This window comes from Rutidosis leptorrhynchoides, chromosome 3 (genome assembly GCF_046630445.1).
Source record: "Rutidosis leptorrhynchoides isolate AG116_Rl617_1_P2 chromosome 3, CSIRO_AGI_Rlap_v1, whole genome shotgun sequence".
NCBI lineage: Eukaryota > Viridiplantae > Streptophyta > Magnoliopsida > Asterales > Asteraceae > Rutidosis > Rutidosis leptorrhynchoides.
Genome location: NC_092335.1, coordinates 195063334 through 195081255, shown reverse-complemented (window position 1 = coordinate 195081255; position 17922 = coordinate 195063334). Strand labels below are relative to the sequence as shown.

At 32.4% G+C, this 17922-nt stretch overlaps 1 protein-coding gene across 1 annotated transcript; it reads left to right on the top strand.

Moving 5' to 3' along the window:
• The first annotated feature begins 781 nt into the window (after positions 1 to 781).
• Positions 782 to 13646, top strand: LOC139900732 (aspartic proteinase 36-like). The gene is made up of 10 exons (XM_071883491.1): positions 782 to 1050; positions 1609 to 1738; positions 1958 to 2178; positions 2278 to 2505; positions 6390 to 6555; positions 6759 to 6832; positions 9041 to 9143; positions 13118 to 13187; positions 13279 to 13350; positions 13474 to 13646. Exons 1-10 carry the CDS (start codon positions 782 to 784, stop codon positions 13644 to 13646), a joined length of 1506 nt encoding a protein of 501 aa, XP_071739592.1.
• Positions 13647 to 17922: the final 4276 nt, after the last annotated feature.

Here is a 17922-nt window from a genome sequence, read left to right as displayed (position 1 = left end):
TCATTGATTATTGATTCAAGTTGTCATACGTGAATACAAAATATGTAAATGTGTATTGGTTATTATTAATAACTCAAAACACATCCTGCCTCAACAAACATAAATGATCTTAAACAATCTCATCGATTTTTGATAAGAATGAGGGTGTTGCTGGCCCCTAGGGTGAAGACCAACAATGTCGATCACATAAAAAATGAAAATTATGAAATTAGACATAGAAAAACAAATCAAAAACTCATGTACCTAATAAAACAAAATAAAAAACCAAATTTACATGTTTGCCTAAGAAAGTACCGAACCAACTCAACATTAGAAATTTAGAATTAGTATGTAGATAAAATAATACTTGGTAAATGTCATTTAACATGCTTGTTTACAATTTGATGAATTAATAAAACGTACTTTGTGCTTAAGATGTAAACTTGACCATATATATATATATATATATATATATATATATATATATATATATATATATATATATATATATATATATATATATATATATATATATAACTTACATTAAATTAGTGTGGTAATAGAAATTTGGACAAAACCAAACGAGTATTAAATGACCTGAATGCTTATCGCAGCGAAAAACATTTATCAAACTCCCTTGTTTGATCCTTGATTCCTGCCGGCTTCAAATCTACTCAATTATCCGAAAATCCTAAAAACCGGTCGGATTCTATTCTCAAGCAATCCATAAGACACGTATACATGTGTGTTTATGTTTTTAAGTTAAAGAATATCACTAAACTAATCTGAGAAAAAGGGAAGAATGCCGGTTTCTTTTCGTGTCAGAAATCCGGTGACTTTAGCATTTTCTTGCGCCTTCATAATTGTGTTGTTGCAGGCAGCGGTCGTTCTTGGTGGGTTTCCGGCGACTTTAACGTTGGAAAGAGCTTTTCCGGTGAACCATATAATTGAATTGAGTAAACTTAGAGATAGAGATAGTTATAGACACCGTAGAATATTGCAACAACAATCTTCTTCAGTTGGTGTTGTTGATTTCCAAGTTGAGGGAACTTATGATCCTTATCTTGTTGGGTATTTCTAATTCTTCTTTATTATCATTTCTTAGAAATTTTATACAACTTTTAGCCAAAATTAGCAAATTAATTATATGGGTTATTGTTAAAATGTAAAAAGTTTCTTGCTTTGATGTTATTTTGGTTGTGTATTTTTTTACCCAAATGAAAAGATTCTTGGTTTATGCACTTATGTTTTCAAGTTTGTCTAGAAAGCAGTTTTTTCATCACATTATACATTTATACATATTTAAGTAGAATATGGTGATATATTGATATACTCCGTAATAATGATATATGCTGTCATACTGATATATAGTGGTGGATTGTAATGTTTGGTGCTTAGGCATTAGGTTTGACCTTATTTTAAAGTTAGCTACTTAGCTCTAATTGTGAATTATGAGTACTATAAACTTCTTCTATGGTTGTACTAAGAGGTTATATTGGTTTATAATTGATTTGTATGTTAATGTTAATCATTAGGTTTTAATGTTTTAATGAGTATGAGTATTTCGACCTTTTTTGTTTTGCATTTTGTTGTAAAACTTATATATTGTAATATTTATTATCATTATAGGTTTTATTATACAAAAGTACAGTTGGGATCTCCTCCAAAGGACTATTATGTACAAATAGATACCGGAAGTGATGCTTTATGGGTCAGTTGCGCCTCGTGCAACAGTTGCCCGACATCATCCGGACTTCAAGTATACTTCTTTAAAATTGTTTGTACTTTGAAAATAATAACCAATTTTGGAAATAACTTCCTACAACTGCCTTAATGTACTGTTAACATTTGCATATTTTTAATTCTTAAGATCGGCTATTAGAAACTCATACTCCATTTTTTATACGGAAAAGTAACTTCTCTCGATATTTTGAAAAAGTACTAACGAAGTAATGATGCTATGTAAATTTGTTATCAGCTTCCGCTTAAGTTCTACGACCCTTCAAAGTCATCAACAAGTTCTAAAATTTCGTGTTCAGACCAACGGTGTTCTCAAGCTAGTCAATCTGGGTGCTCAAATAATCAGTGTAGTTACATATTCAATTATGGAGATGGTAGCAATACGTCCGGTTATTATGTATCTGACTTGATGCATCTTGATACTGGATCATCTAGTTCTTCAACCAATGTTGTATTTGGGTGAGTTATCAGAAAGTTAACAACTTACTATTACTATTACTATTACTATTACTATTGTAAAAACGTTTTTGATTTACCGAGTTATGCAAATTGTAACAGTTGTAGTACGTGGCAAACTGGTGACTTGACAATACGTGATAGAGCAGTTGACGGAATATTTGGATTTGGTCAACAAGGTTTGTCGATAATTTCACAACTATCTTCACAAGGGATTGCATCTGATGTATTCTCTCATTGTCTCGTTGGAAGTGACAGTGGCGGGGGTATTTTGGTCATTGGTCAAATTATGGACCCAAATATGGTATATACTCCACTTGTTCAATCACAGTAAGTTTTCTTTCTGTTACAATCATGCTTTTTTCTTCCATTATGTAATGTTGAATGATTAAAGAACTATGTGTAATGATACGCTTACACTACAAGAAATATCACATTTAGTGGCGCTCAAAAAGCGCCACTTTTGAGTAAGAAAGCGCCGCTGCAGATCTATTGTGGCGCTTTTATGGCGCGTTTTCGACCGCCACTTAATCCTCGCCCCTTTTGATATTTTGTGGAGCTTTTTTGTGGCGCTTTTGTGGGACCCACATTTTTTAAATTAAAAGAAAAAAGAAATTAAATAACCATTTAGTGGCGCATATTTGTGACGCAACAAGCCCCACAATTGATTTTATATAAATAATTATTAATTGAAAAGAAATTATTATGTGACCACCTTTTAGTGGCGCAAAAAATCGCCACTTTAGATATTCATAATTATATATATATATATTAAACAAACCCATTTGTAGCGCTAAAAAATAAAAAAAAAATTGGCAGCAGCTAGCTGTATTTGCTACTGCCAGCCCAGAAGTTCCAGGCTTTCATCCCATAAAACCAAAATTTATTTAAAGACATTTACCACAATATCAACATACAATAACACCAACAAAAGGTCTAAAGCGTTAAATAAATGTCAAGAGGTAACATACAAATTAAGTTCAAAGACTTGACACTAATTGTTCTTAACATTCAATCGCCACAAACAATTCCAATTTTCAGTTTTCATTATCATGCTAACGACTTCCTCCTCGTCACCATCTTCCCCCTCGTCGCCATCGTTATTCTCGTCCCATCTTCCTCCCGGACACTATCTTCAACTCTTCCATACGGGCCTGCGTGTTTACAAAACATTTGCCGATGTTTAATAAATTTGAACAATTGTATTTATATTTACATACATATACATAAAATGTTATGTGTGTGTGTGTGTATATATATACATATACAAACTGTTATGCATAGATAGAGTGACAAGAATTAACTACTTACGAAATCTCAAAGTTACACTCCAGTTTTGACATAAATATTCAAGCGCTTGATAATATGTATCCTAATACCGTAATAACACTAGAAAGAAACTTCATAGTAATTGTGTTACCTCTTATAAATCAAGGTGATCCAAATTTGAACAATACCATCTAAGTATCTAACGATATGTAAAAGTTCTTGAAAATCCAAGAGTTAAACTTCCTACAAGACAAACAGAACATCATATTAGTTTTCATCATATTAGTACTATATTTACATATTAGTATGGCAACAAAAAGCATAGAAGATGAAACAAAATAAAACCAACATGTAAAACGAGAGCCATACATATCAAAAACAATATTAATAACCACTTAATATGGTAATATGATGTATGATAACTGCTCAACGGCAAGCAGTAAATTTGGTACTTAAGATAATTGTAATAAGATTCAATAACCCAGGGCATGACAAATTAACAAAAATAGCTCCAAAAAATGAACGAAAAAAGTACTTTGCTGCTAGGTGACATTCTGATCAAGAACGAGCACGAGGAGAGCCAGACTTTGAACGAGATTTTGAGCGACGATAAGATTTTGTTTTGGGAGACTTACTGTAAAATATCATATGTACTATTCAAGAAAAAATCAATTCGAGTTTAGCAAGCCATAAAGACATCCACTACATCATAATCAATGTACCAATTAAATAAACAAATAATTAAATTATCATATATATCAAAGTTAGAGCTAATACCTTAAACAGAACCCATCTCCTCCTCACTTTTTGCCTGTCTTCAGTCTCTTCTTCATATCCTCTAATGATCGTCACCTGGTAACACAAAACGCTCAATACTCAAATGATTTTAGAGAAGTTCTAATTCTTAACCTTCCCACCAACGTCTACAGTCAACAACATTGCAAATCAGTTGCTACTTTATATGATTATAATACACCAAAATCAAAAGTACTTATACATATCGTGGTTAAAGGAATTTGGACCAAAACTGATGTATCTTTGAAACTTTGCAATTTACAATCACTAATCGATTTCATGTCGTTAACTAATTTTATTGTGAAAAAACTCAACAAAAAAATACTACGGATTTACATTTAGATCTGGAGAAAGAAGTGAGATACTGAGATGTGAGTTACCTTGATACAGTAGTGTAATGCCAGAAGCAGAGAAATCACAGATGAATATGAAGATGTGCCAGTAGCAGATGAAAGCAGAGAAAGAAGTTAGGGTTTTCTACTTTTCTAACTTTTGGATAAATGGAACCATGAAAACCCCCTTTACTCATTCTAAATTTCAACTCTTTTAGGCTTTGTCGGTATTAAAAATTTTGGTGGAGGGAACTCGAAATTTTCATGAAATTTTGCTGCCGATTAATTATCATTTATTCATTTACTATCATTTTTATTTATTTACTGTATTAAGTATTTGATTATATTAAATATTACTCCGTATTATTATTTACTATTCTTTTTATCATATTAAGATTATTTTTTATTATTTTTATAATTATCTTTTATTTTTATTAACAGTATTATTTTTATTTATTACTCATCTGTCCCATATCTATTGTTCATTATTCTATTTTGGTATGTTCCAAATTAATTGTCCACTTCCATAAATGAAAAATAATAATTTTTATTTATTCAATCACCGCGTTCACCGTTAACTTTTGACAGTCATATTCAACCGTCATTCAATTGACATTCGATCGTCGTCACCTCATTCAATGTCGCATCATTCTAACTTTATATTCAAATGTTATTTTTTTTGGCGAAAAAGGACGTATTATAAATGAAAATCGAATCATCCAAAAGATGATTGATCGAAACATACATACCGAGAAAGAAATTGACATGCGACAATGAAAAAGACCTCTTTCGTATGGAGCGTTTCTTTTTTTTTTTTTTTGAACAGCGATTGGGATCGCCCGAGAAAAAGACCTCTTTCGTATGGAGCGTTTCTGAATCGTTTATTTTCTAATATTGGTGTGCTTGAGGATCTTACAAGACATCCGATAACTTTTTACGATATTCAATGTTTCGTATTTTAAATATGGAAGCTGGACGGGAAGATGTGTTTGGAAAACTAACTCTGATGTGGCTTATATTTTGATAAACATAAGCTTTAAGTAACACCGTTTTGTAATATATAATATAATGACGTGGATTGATGCAACGTTGTAATAACTGTTGTGTTATGGTGTGTGCCACAATACTAATAAATAGTGTTGTAAAAACGGTCGAGATGGGCGTCACAATGGTTTTTACCATTTGCAACGGACCTAGAAACGGCTAAAAAATGTCAACGTCGCGAAAAGACGGTCAACTACGACCGAGACGGATGTTGACCAACGTTGACTTTTTCGTTGCGACGTTTTAATGTCCCTATCATATTAACTCCGTCTCGCATCTTTTTCAACCTTGCTAGTAAGTAATATTACTACTTGAACTCTATTTTTTTTTTTTTACCATTTAGTGGCGCTGGTGCGCCACAAAAGGCGCCACAATAGTGTTGGCGGGAATTTTTTCCCTTTCGAGGGGAAAAAATTAAAATGAAGAAGAAAAAGAAAATACATTAAGTGACGATTTTGTGCGCCACAAAAGACTTGACGGTTTTTTTTTCATAAGCTTCATTTATTTAAATCTAAAATAAATTCAATAAATCAAATGTGGCGCCACAAGCGCCACAAAAAGCACCACAAATGACAACATTTGACCAAAACTAAGTGAGCGTTGAAAATTTTGTCATTTAGTAACCCTTTAGTGGCGCTTTTGGAGCGCCACAAAAGGCATGCGTCCCCTGTTCTCATTTTTCTAGTAGTGTTATACTGGATTATAAGCAAACAAACATTTGTGAATTTGAAGGTAGACTAATATTTATTTTCACCCATGCATGCACGTTTACAGGTCACATTATAATGTAAATCTGCAGAGTATTTCTGTGAACGGCCAAACATTGGCGATTGATCCATCAACATTTGCAATATCAGACAACCAACTAGGAACCATAATCGATTCAGGAACAACTTTGGCATACCTGGTTCAAGATGCTTACACACCTTTTGTGGATGCTGTAAGTACGCACGTTCAAAAACTTCACTTTTACATTCATCATGTGAAGTTTTTAGTAAACAAGATTTTTTTCGAGTTACCATTAATGAAGTCAAATATCTTTTTCAATGCACGTGCCTTTTCAAACATTTATTAAAAAGTTGTAGGCACTTTTTGGTGGTCGTAATTTTGATTTCATCTTTGGTATCCTTTTTGTTGCTGCAGATTACCCAATCGGTATCACAGTCTGTGCAGCCGATTATTTTAAATGGAAATCAATGTTACCTAATAACTTCAAGGTTTTTTTTCCTCATCAACTTATTTCATATAATTCAATTTGATATGATCCCACATTAACTATAGAACAAACTAGTTGGTGCCTTATAAGGGTAGGTGTCCCCTCCTCCTTAAAGCTGACTTTTGGGAGTGAGTTCTACACTTCGCCTTGTAAGGTTGATACATGCCTAGCGTGGGATAGGCTTGTATAATTGGTGCTTTCATTGAGAGATCCCATCTTTCGAGATCCCAACACCTAGGAGTGGTGGCTTGGACTGGAAGAGAGGTTGTCAACTGTGACCAACGAGGACGTGCCAACCGTGACCAATGAGGACGTTGGATCTTTAAAGGGTGGAGTATTGATATGATCCCACATTGACTATATAACAAACTAGTTGGTGCCTTATAAGGGTAGGTGTTCCCTCCTCCTTAAAGCTGGCTTTTGCGAGTGAGTTCTACACTTCCCCTTGTAAGGTTGATACATGAGGATAAAGCTAATTCGAGATGGCTAGTCTCCAAAGAAAATAGATAAGAGACAGACTTTTGGATTAAACCAAATACTTTTTCATTCATACTTTAAAACAAAGCATCACACATATTTATACTAATATAAACCACGGTTACTTCCTGCTATTCTAGAACATGGATAACTTCTAAATAACTATATGCAATAAATAAATAAATAAACAAGGTAGATCATGGGCTATATGTAAGGAGTGTGATGACTTGTGAAACGTGGAGAAATAAACTCCACTTCTAACGTACAAAACCGTTCATGTACTAAACCCGTTTCTTCAGACTTGCCCACGTATAACCGACCGTATCAATACCCACTGGTTGAAATTCAACCTTGCCCTCAAGGTTGAAGAAATCTTCCATGGTGGTTTCGGAAGTGGCCGTCCATAACTAGCTTGAAATGGTGATAATTCGACGACTTGTGATGGCTTCCAAGGTGGTTCATGTATATTTTAAAGAACTACTAACTTGGGTGGTTTGTATGTGTGACCCGGAAAGGATATCTTCGGGCAAAGAAAACCAAGTTTGATGAAGAGTATGGGGCTTAGTATAAGTGGAACGGTGAGAAGGTGTGGGATTGGGGACTGAACAATAGTGATTTTGGTTGGGACAATGAGATGGCGAGTGGATGATGTAGGGAGAATGTGGCTGCCATTGAGTGTGTCTTCAATAAGGCTAAGGTTTTTTGGCACTAATTCAAGTGGGGTGGTGATGGTTGTATCATTGTTAAATGATGGAGTTGGTTTCGAGGGTGCGGGGAAACCAACCTTGGTGAGTGTAGAGGATTGCTTCACAACAGCTTCAAGTTTTTGGTTCATGGATTCAAGGATAGCGTTTCGGGATTGATAGACGTCGACCAACTTGTTTGTGCTCTCAACGAGAGCTTTGAGAAGTTGGTTGTTGGTGGCAAGTAGGCGGTTATTAGTGGCGAGTGATTCATCGAGGGAGGGACTCAATGAAAGCACCATTGATACGGTCTATTCGAGTCGACCGCTAACTCCTAGAATAAAGCCGATTCGAGATGGCGAGTCTCCAAAGAAAATAGATAAGAGACAGACTTTTGGATTAAACCAAATACTTTTTCATTCATATTTTAAAACAAAGCATCACACATATTTATACTAATATAAACCACGGTTACTTCCTGCTATTCTAGAACATAGATAACTTCTAAATAACTACATGCAATAAATAAATAAACAAGGTAGATCATGGGTTATATGTAAGGAGTGTGATGACTTGTGAAACGTGGAGAAATAAACTCCACTTCTAACGTACAAAACCGTTTCTTCAGACTTGCCCACGTATAACCGACCGTATCACAATTCTTCTTAACATTGTCTCTTTTTGGAGCTCAAATGCTGCATTAATTTCATTAAATTTTCAAAACCTCATATGTGTTTCCAAGCCCGGTCTTTTATATTCTGATATATGTTTAAGGCCATCCTGTTATTAAGGGTCTTGTTCAATAAGCAAAAAGAGACCCTCTATATATGAAAATTTTTCATGCATATAAAAATAAGTTCAATAATATTGTAAAGATGTATTATTTTAAAACTTTATAAATAAATTGACGATATAATATCTTGTTGGTTTATATTCTAAGGCCCTTTTGGATTTGGGGCATGTGCGATCGCATGTTTTGCACGCCCCAAAATCTGGCCCCGTATGTGTTTCTCGTTAAATGTTATAAGGGGTTTTTAATGTTTTTTTAGTGTCTCAAGCATATTCCCAACAGTAAGTTTGAACTTTGCTGGTGGTTCTTCAATGCATCTTAGACCTCAGGACTACCTTCTTCAGCAGAACTCGAAATCTATGGTATGGCATATATATATATATATATATATATATATATATATATATATATATATATATATATATATATAGTGAAAGGATCTAGAGAGAACTTGACATAGGAGAGAACTCATAGCACCATGTTATTTCACTTATTTCACTTCCATGCAGAGCCTTTCTTAGCACCATGTTATTTCACTCATATTAGTAAAGGTATTTTCGTCCTATCGCATCAATTCATTCCTAAACATAAATTATGGTTTAGAAATTAGGGTTTAGAGTTTGGATTTAGGGTTTAGATTGAGTTTTAACACGAATAGTTTAGAGTTTAGGGTTTAGGGCTTACGGTTTAGGGTTTTGGGTTTAAGGACTAAACCCAAAACATTAAACCCTAAACCCTAAGCCGTAAACCCTAAATTCTAAATCGGGCTAAATTTTGAAAAAAAATTGGGGAAAAAAAATAAAATTTACGAATTTTTTTTTTTTTTGAAAAAAGTTGAATTTTTCCACGTCAGCAGGCTGATTACCACATCAGCACAGGCTGAGCCACGTGTCAGTCTGTGCTGACATGGCAGTCAGTCTGGCTAATGTGGCAGTCAAGTTGATGACGTGGCATGCTGACGTGGAATTAAAAATACTTTAGGAATTTTTTTTCCAGAAAAAAAATTTCCTGGAATTTATTTATTTTTTTTTGAATTTTTTTTAAAATAATAGGTACATATGGTAGGTGCATGTACATTAATATGTGAGTTCTCTAAGTTCTCTCCCTATTCAAGTTCTCCATGGATCCTCACCATATATATATATATATATATATATATATATATATATATATATATATATATATATATATATCATGAATGGATCTAGAGAGAACTTGACATAGGAGAGAACCCATAGCACCATGTTATTTCACTTATTGCCACTTTCATGCCGAGCCTTTCTTAGCACCATGTTATTTCACTCATATCAGTAAAGGTATTTTCGTCCTATCGCATCAATTCATTCCTAAACATAAATTATGGTTTAGAAATTAGGGTTTAGGGTTTAGATTGAGTTTTTTAACACGAACGGTTTAGAGTTTAGGGTTTAGGGCTTAGGGTTTTGGGTTTAGGGACTAAACCCAAAACACTAAACCCTAAACCCTAAGCCCTAAACTGTAAATCGGGCTTAAGAATTTTTTTTTTTTTTTGTTGAAAAAAGTTGAATTTTTACGTGAGCATGCCACGTCACCACAAAATGACTGCCACGTCAGCACAGGCTGAGCCACGTGTCAGTCTGTGCTGACATGGCAGTCAGTTTGGCTGATGTGGCAGTCAACATGATGACGTGGCATGCTGACATGGAATTAAAAATACTTTCGGAATTTTTTTTCCAGAAAAAAAAAATTTCCTGGAATTTTTTTTTCCCCAAATAATAGGTACATATGGTAGGTGCATGTACATTAATATGTGAGTTCTCTAGGTTCTCTCATTACCCAAGTTCTCCATGGATCCTCACCATATATATATATATATATATATATATATATATATATATATATATATATATATGAAGTAACCAATCGGGGGGAAGCAAATTTTTTATTTTTCATTTTTTTTGGAACTTTTTTTTTCAGGCATCAATATCACACGAAAATATGAATATTTAAAAAAGACACTTCGTGATAAATGTTATTATTTAGGCGGAAAAACGATTGACAAAAATAATATTCAAGATAATATTGATCATTAAGAATGTTAACGTTTTTTTTTCCATGTTTTGTGAAGTAAAATTTAGCTCAATTTAGAGTTTAGGGTTTAGGGTTTGGTGTTTTGAGTTTAGTCCCTAAACCTAAAACCCAAAACCCCAAATCGTAAACCCTAAACTCTATACCGTTCGTGTAAAAAACTCAATCTAAATCCTAAATCTAAACCCTAAATCTAAACCCTAAACCCTAAATTTTTAAACCCTAATATCTAAACCCTATAAACCCTAATATCTAAACCCTAATATCTAAAACCTCAACATACGCTCGAAAAACACGATAATTTTTATATATTACTTCTTCGAGCGTTTTCCCGTCAAAATAAAAACATTTATCACAAAATGTCTTTATTAAATGTTCATATTTTCATCCAATCTATAATGTTCGTGAACAAAATTTTTTCATCCAAAGTTTTTTTCGTTTTTTGAAAAAATTTTGTTCACGAACATTATAGATTTGATGAAAATATGAACATTTAATAAAGACACTTTGTGATAAATGTTTTTATTTTGGAGGAAAAACGCTCGAAGAAGTAATATATAAAAATTATTGTGTTTTTCGAGCGTATGTTTAGGTTTTAGATATTAAGGTTTAGATATTAGGGTTTATAGGGTTTAGATATTAGGGTTTAAAAATTTAGGATTTAGATTTAGGGTTTAGATTTAGGATTTAGATTGAGTTTTTAACACGAACGGTTTAGAGTTTAGGGTTTGGAATTTTGGGTTTTGGTTTTAGGGACTAAACCCAAAACCCTAAACCTTAAATCGGGCTAAATTTTACTTCACAAAACATGAAAACAAAAACTTTCACATTCTTCACGAACAATATTATCTTGAATGTTATTTTTGTCGATCGTTTTTCCGCCTAAATAAAAACATTCATCATGAAGTGTCTTTTCTAAATGTTCATATTTTCGTGTGATCTTGATGCCGGGAGAAAAAATTCCAAAAAAACGAAAAAAATAAAATTTTGCTTCCCCCACTTCTCCCCGATTGATTACTTCTCCATTATATATGTATATATATATATATATATATATATATATATATATATATATATATATATATATATATATATATATATATATATAGTGGACCAATCCATGGATAAGCACTAAATGGGATACAAACTGGATAAGTAAAATTTTAAATTTTTTTTTTAAAAAAAACGATCCTTTAATATGCAAATAGAAGAAAACGAAAAAAATTTAAAAAGTTTTTTAACAAAATCGTTCGAAAATCGATGATGAATAGTAAACATCGATGATGAATGGTAAAAATTGATGATGAATGGTAAAATTAACCATTCATCTGGTTAATTTAGCATTCTTTTTGTTCGCGATGAATGATAAAATTAATCAATGCTAAAAAAAAGCAGATGAATGGTTAATTTAACCATTCATCTGTTTATGATGAATGATAAAAAAAAACAGATGAATGGTTAATTTAACCATTCATCTGGTTTTTTAGCATTGATTAATTTTATCATTCATCGTAAACAAGATGAATGATAAATTAACCCGATGAATGGTTAATTTTACCATTCATCATCGATTTTTGAAAGATTTTGAATTTTTTTTTTATGAAAAAATTGATTAGAGGTGCATTTTAATGCAGATTTATGAATGTAAAAAAAATTCAAAATTTTTTTTTTTTATTTTGCTTATCCCGTTTGTACTCCTTTTAAGCTTATCCATGGATCGTGCCCATATATATATATATATATATATATATATATATATATATATATATATATATATATATATATATATATATATATATATATATATATATATACAGGGGCGAAAGTGTTAAGGGGCAGGGGGCGGCCGCCCCCGGTGGATATTTTTTTTCAGTGTAAAAATTTTGGGTTTTTCGACTTTGCCCCCGGTGGATTTTATTTTTTGCCCTCAAACCTACATATTTTGCCCCAAAACCTTCAAATTTTGCCCCAAATTCTCCAATTTTTGCCCCAAAATTTTCAAATTTTGCCCCAAAATATCCAACTTTTGTCCCAAAATCTTCAAATTTTGTCCAAAAAAATTGCTACGATTAAAAAAAATTTTTTTGCCCCCGGTGAAAGAAATCCTAGTTTCGCCACTGTATATATATATATATATATATATATATATATATATATATATATATATATATATATATATATATATATATATATATATATATATATAATTTTTTTTTTTTTTTTGAAGAATATTTATGTTCACTTATTTAAACAAATTTTGTAATTGTAGGGCGGCGGGGCTGGGATTTGGTGCATTGGCTTTCAAACAAGTGCAAATCAAGGAATTACTATTTTAGGAGGTATAGTTTATAACCACGGTATCTTTAAGTCCCTTAAAATATTTGACCATTAATGACATGGTTTGACCGTTGTTTTTATTTGGTCATGCAGACCTTGTACTTAAAGACAAGATTATTGTTTACGATTTGGGTAATCAGCGAATTGGATGGTCTGATTATGACTGTAAGTTATCTATACTGTTTATCTGCTTTCAACAACTTAATGTTAGACTATCTTTGTAACACGTTGGTCATTATGTACCCTTGTACCGACTATAATTAAGTGTTGTTAAAATTGTGTTTTTAGGTTCATCGTCTGTAAATGTGTCAACTGGCGGCAGAAGTGAAGTTGTAAAGGGTGGTTCTGGTCAGTTTGGCAGCAACAGTTCATTACAGATCACTCGTTATGAACTTATTTTAATGCTTATTATTGCTTCTCTGCTGCATTTTGCATTGGCATTCAGTGGTTCTTCAAATTAAAATATATATTGTGGAATTTTTCTTTTCAATTGTTTTTATATATTTTTTTCAGTTCTTTAGCTTTAACTAGTTTTCGAAATCTCGTTTCGCGCCGGGGGTTCGGTTTTCAATGTATTTTATTGCGTTTAGTTTGTAAAATTATTTCGTGGCTAACGACGATGTCGTTGAAGCGCAACTCGAGTCGAACTAAAAGGTATAACCCGTGAAAGATTTAAATGTTATTTTAAATTAACAATATATGTGCATCTCCGCGTTTCGCTATGAAATTGTTGACTTTTAAAAATTTAACGCAAAATCAACGTGTATGAAAAGTACTCCAAATATTTAACGTTTTTTTTAAAAAGAATCCGTTTTGCGTATAGTTAGTGACGTTGTGTTTGTAAAATTATTTCGAGTTTAACGATGATGCCGGAAAAATTTAACTCGTTGCGAGTGAAAAGATATGACCTGTTGAATATTTGGGTGGAGTTTATTTAAGATTTTTTATGAAAATGTTGATTTGACACTTTACCCCCTGTTTGGGGGGCCGGTTTTAATGTTTGAACAAAGTGTGGGGGGATTTTTTGGCAAAGTGGAAGTTAAAAAAAGTGAAATGACGAAAATACTCCTGGTACTATTCAACATTTAAGATTTTTTATGAAAATGTTGATTTGACACTTTACCCCCTGTTTGGGGGATCGGTTTTAATGTTTGAACAAAGTGTGGGGGGATTTTTTAGCAAAGTAGAAGTTAAAAGAAAAAAAGTGAAATGACGATAATACCCCTGATACTATTCATCATTTTTGTCTAATAGTTAAGATTTTTATGAATATGTTGATTTGACACTTTACCCCCCTGTTTGGGGGGCCGGTTTTAATGTTTGAAGAAAGTGTGGGGGGATTTTTTGGCAATGTGGAAGTTAAAAAAAATGTGAAATGACGAAAATACCCATGGTACTATTCATCATTTAAGATTTTTTATGAAAATGTTGATTTTACCACTTACCCCCTGTTTGGGGGGTCGGTTTTAATGTTTGAACAAAGTGTGGGGGGATTTTTTAGCAAAGTAGAAGTTAAAAGAGAAAAAAAACGAAATGACGGTAATACCCCTGATACTATTCATCATTTTTGTCTAATAGTTAGTATGGAAACTAGTCTCGTACCGCTAGTATCTTACCTTATTTGGGTAAGTTTCATATTTGAATGATTTTCTTCACCTTCAACTTATGTGATTTGCGCAGCAAGTATCACCCTATACATGTCGACTTGGTTTAGACATTACCTGTTTATATGCACACATAGTCTCTACATATTACAAACCGTAAAGGTTTAGTCTGACATGTCACTCTGACAGAAAGTCTGACAAATTTAGTCCATTTGTAATTTTCTAATAATTACTAATTAACTCTGTTAATTCTATTAATATTACAGGTGTACCAATCACACACCAAATTATACCACTAATTAACAAAAACTACGCCTTTAAAAAAGAAAATTGTGAACAAATAAAAACCCTCTCTCTTCTAAAACCGTCACCACTGCACCCCTCTCTCTCTCTTCTAAAATCCGAAAACCTCACCCTTTTCGCCGGAGAAGATGGCCGAAGACTGCCGCAATCGACCACGCCACTACCATTAATTTATCCGTTACAATTTTACGCACCTAATGGTATAAATTTTGTAATCATCGATTGTATTAATTTTTTTGCCCTAATATTCTCTTTTTATTTCAACGACGGTGACGACGATAGTATTTTGCTTATATATTGAAGATTGTATCTGGTTCTTGGTTTTTACCATTTATTGAAGTTTTACGAGGTATCTTTGAGAAATTGATAGTAGCTTGAAGTGGAATGGTCACAACCCTAATCATCGCCCAATATACCGTTCTTCTCCTCACCCAATTTTTTACATAATCATCAATAGAACCTTCATCTCGATCAGAAGTATTCGACTTTAGGGCACAAATCTGTGAATCGATTTGTAAAGTCATCTCGATATCTCCTTAGATCTCAATCTCAATCGACGTAATCACAAATACATGTTATCTTTTTTTTATGTTTATAACTATTTTAATTTTTTTTAAGCATTATTCCATTTATTCGAAATAAAATATAACATGAATGTTAAAGAGGTATCCTTATCACATAGACATATTTTTAAACCGATTATTTCTTTGTTGATTCTAGACCATGAATGGTTTAAAGAGCTTTGTTCATCATATTTGAATTTTTTTTTTTTTTTTTTTTTTATGTTTGTTCATTATATGTATCTTTAGGATAGTATGTTTAGGATAATTGTATTTATACCTGTTTCAGAAATGTTGATTCTTAAGAGGTTAATATTTACACACTATAGAATTAATGGTCATTATATGTATGTTTTGGATAGTATGTTTTCGATAATTATATTTATACATGTTGCAGCATTGCTGATTCTTAAGATGTTAATATTGGTAATAAGTTTACATATGTTCGACCTTCTTATTACACACAATTTTCAGTGTGTATCGATGCGTTTAGAAAAATATCTGTTTAGGTTCATCTGATCTAAATACCCTCCCAAGCAATGTACTATGTTACATATGATTATCGGATTGTGGTTATTCAATATCACATTTTCATTTTTAATTAATGAAAGAACATTAACACCGAGATGGTGCAAATTTACAATATGTAGCTACAACAACATTTCTCGGAAGTATTTCTTGACATGTAGGTTGACATATCATGTATATTCATTGTTGTTGCACGGTTTTTAATTGTTCACTCGGTAAGCGCTAAATTAGTTTTTTTTATTCAGTTATGTTTTATGAATTACTTTTCGTTTGTAATTGTTGATTGTGGGTTTTGTGATGGTATCTGTATTTGTAGAGGTTTTCCCCGTTGTTCACTCGGTAAGCGCTAAATTAGGGTCTTATGCACTTGAAGTCGTAAAAAAAACGCTTCAATCTGGGTATGTTAGTGGTCTGATTTCCAGCAGGATGTGGTCCTAATTGATTATCACATTTTTTTCGATTTAAACCCGTATTTGCAGTACGTGAATGTTTTGTTATCGATTAATAATTGGGCTACTTTAATAAATACTCCATGAGTAGGTATGATTCATGATTCGATAATCGAAATTACATTTTTATAAAATACCTAGACCCTAGGATCATCTGTTAAAATGTTCGAATACACTATATCACTCGCCACTCAGGCATACGAATCAATATGTTTAATAATTTATAGAAAAATGATGAACTATTTCAATGCATTTTCTATAACACGTCATGTTTTTATGCAGTTTTTGACTACACAATGCTATTGTTGATATATGGTTACATGTGTACGTTCGATGATCTTAGGCGGAAAGTCACAAGGCGACAAAATGTTAGATGCAATCAGGTGATTGTTATGAACGTTTATCAAACCGTCCATAAAATAAATATATTACAATGCAAGTATATCGTTGTAGTTTCTAAAGGTGGTAAAATGGGTCATCCGGATAGGTGGGTAATGGGTCAAAATGGATACTTTCCACTGAACGATTTAGTATGCATCCGTTTTATTCAGATGGCAAAATGGGTGGGTTGAGCTGACTTTATTCATCATTTCAACTTGTGATCGTGGTAACCAATTCTATTCGATGGTCTACTCACGGGTTGTTTAACTTGATGACATCCTGTAAGTATCCAATTTTTTAATTTGTTACTGAAATTAAATGAATTTTGTTATGCCTAAATTTGACATCTTGTACTTTAGATATTTATGACAATTTCAAATTTATATAATTTTGCATTTAAATTTGGGTTGGTCTGTACAACTCAAATTAGAACATGAAATATGAGCTGAATATCTTAAAGGTGATTACTTTTTCAAATTTGTTATGCCTTTTGGTTGTTTGTGAAGTCCACAACATGAAATATGAGATGAAAGGTGATTACTTTTTTTTTCCAGACGGGATGTTATGTATTTTATGTAAGGTTAGAACATGACAGCATGTATCTTGGATGAACGCATTTATTGTTATGTCATTCTTATTGTTGTCTAAGTATATTTGGAGTTTTTGTCATAATAAATGCGCAATATGATGTGTAAAGTGATATAGTGATAGTGACTGATGTAGTACCCCAGTTTTAAGAATAGCCTTTTCATCATTGATAAGAGATTACTTACTTCAATGATGATATCATATTGTGGATTAGCTTTGAAACTGCCATTTATGATTAATGCGGGATGAAATTGTAATACAGTGACTTTTTCCATTTAAAATTTGATAGTAAAAATAAGTTATGGATAGTCATTCTTGATGTCC

Bases quoted from the DNA above. Each gene is read 5' to 3' on its own strand.
- LOC139900732 (XM_071883491.1), top strand. From the start codon at position 782: ATGCCGGTTTCTTTTCGTGTCAGAAATCCGGTGACTTTAGCATTTTCT. The intron at 1,051-1,608 runs GTATTTCTAATT...TTATCATTATAG, and splicing joins TATGATCCTTATCTTGTTGG to GTTTTATTATACAAAAGTAC. The intron at 2,179-2,277 runs GTGAGTTATCAG...AAATTGTAACAG, and splicing joins TCAACCAATGTTGTATTTGG to TTGTAGTACGTGGCAAACTG.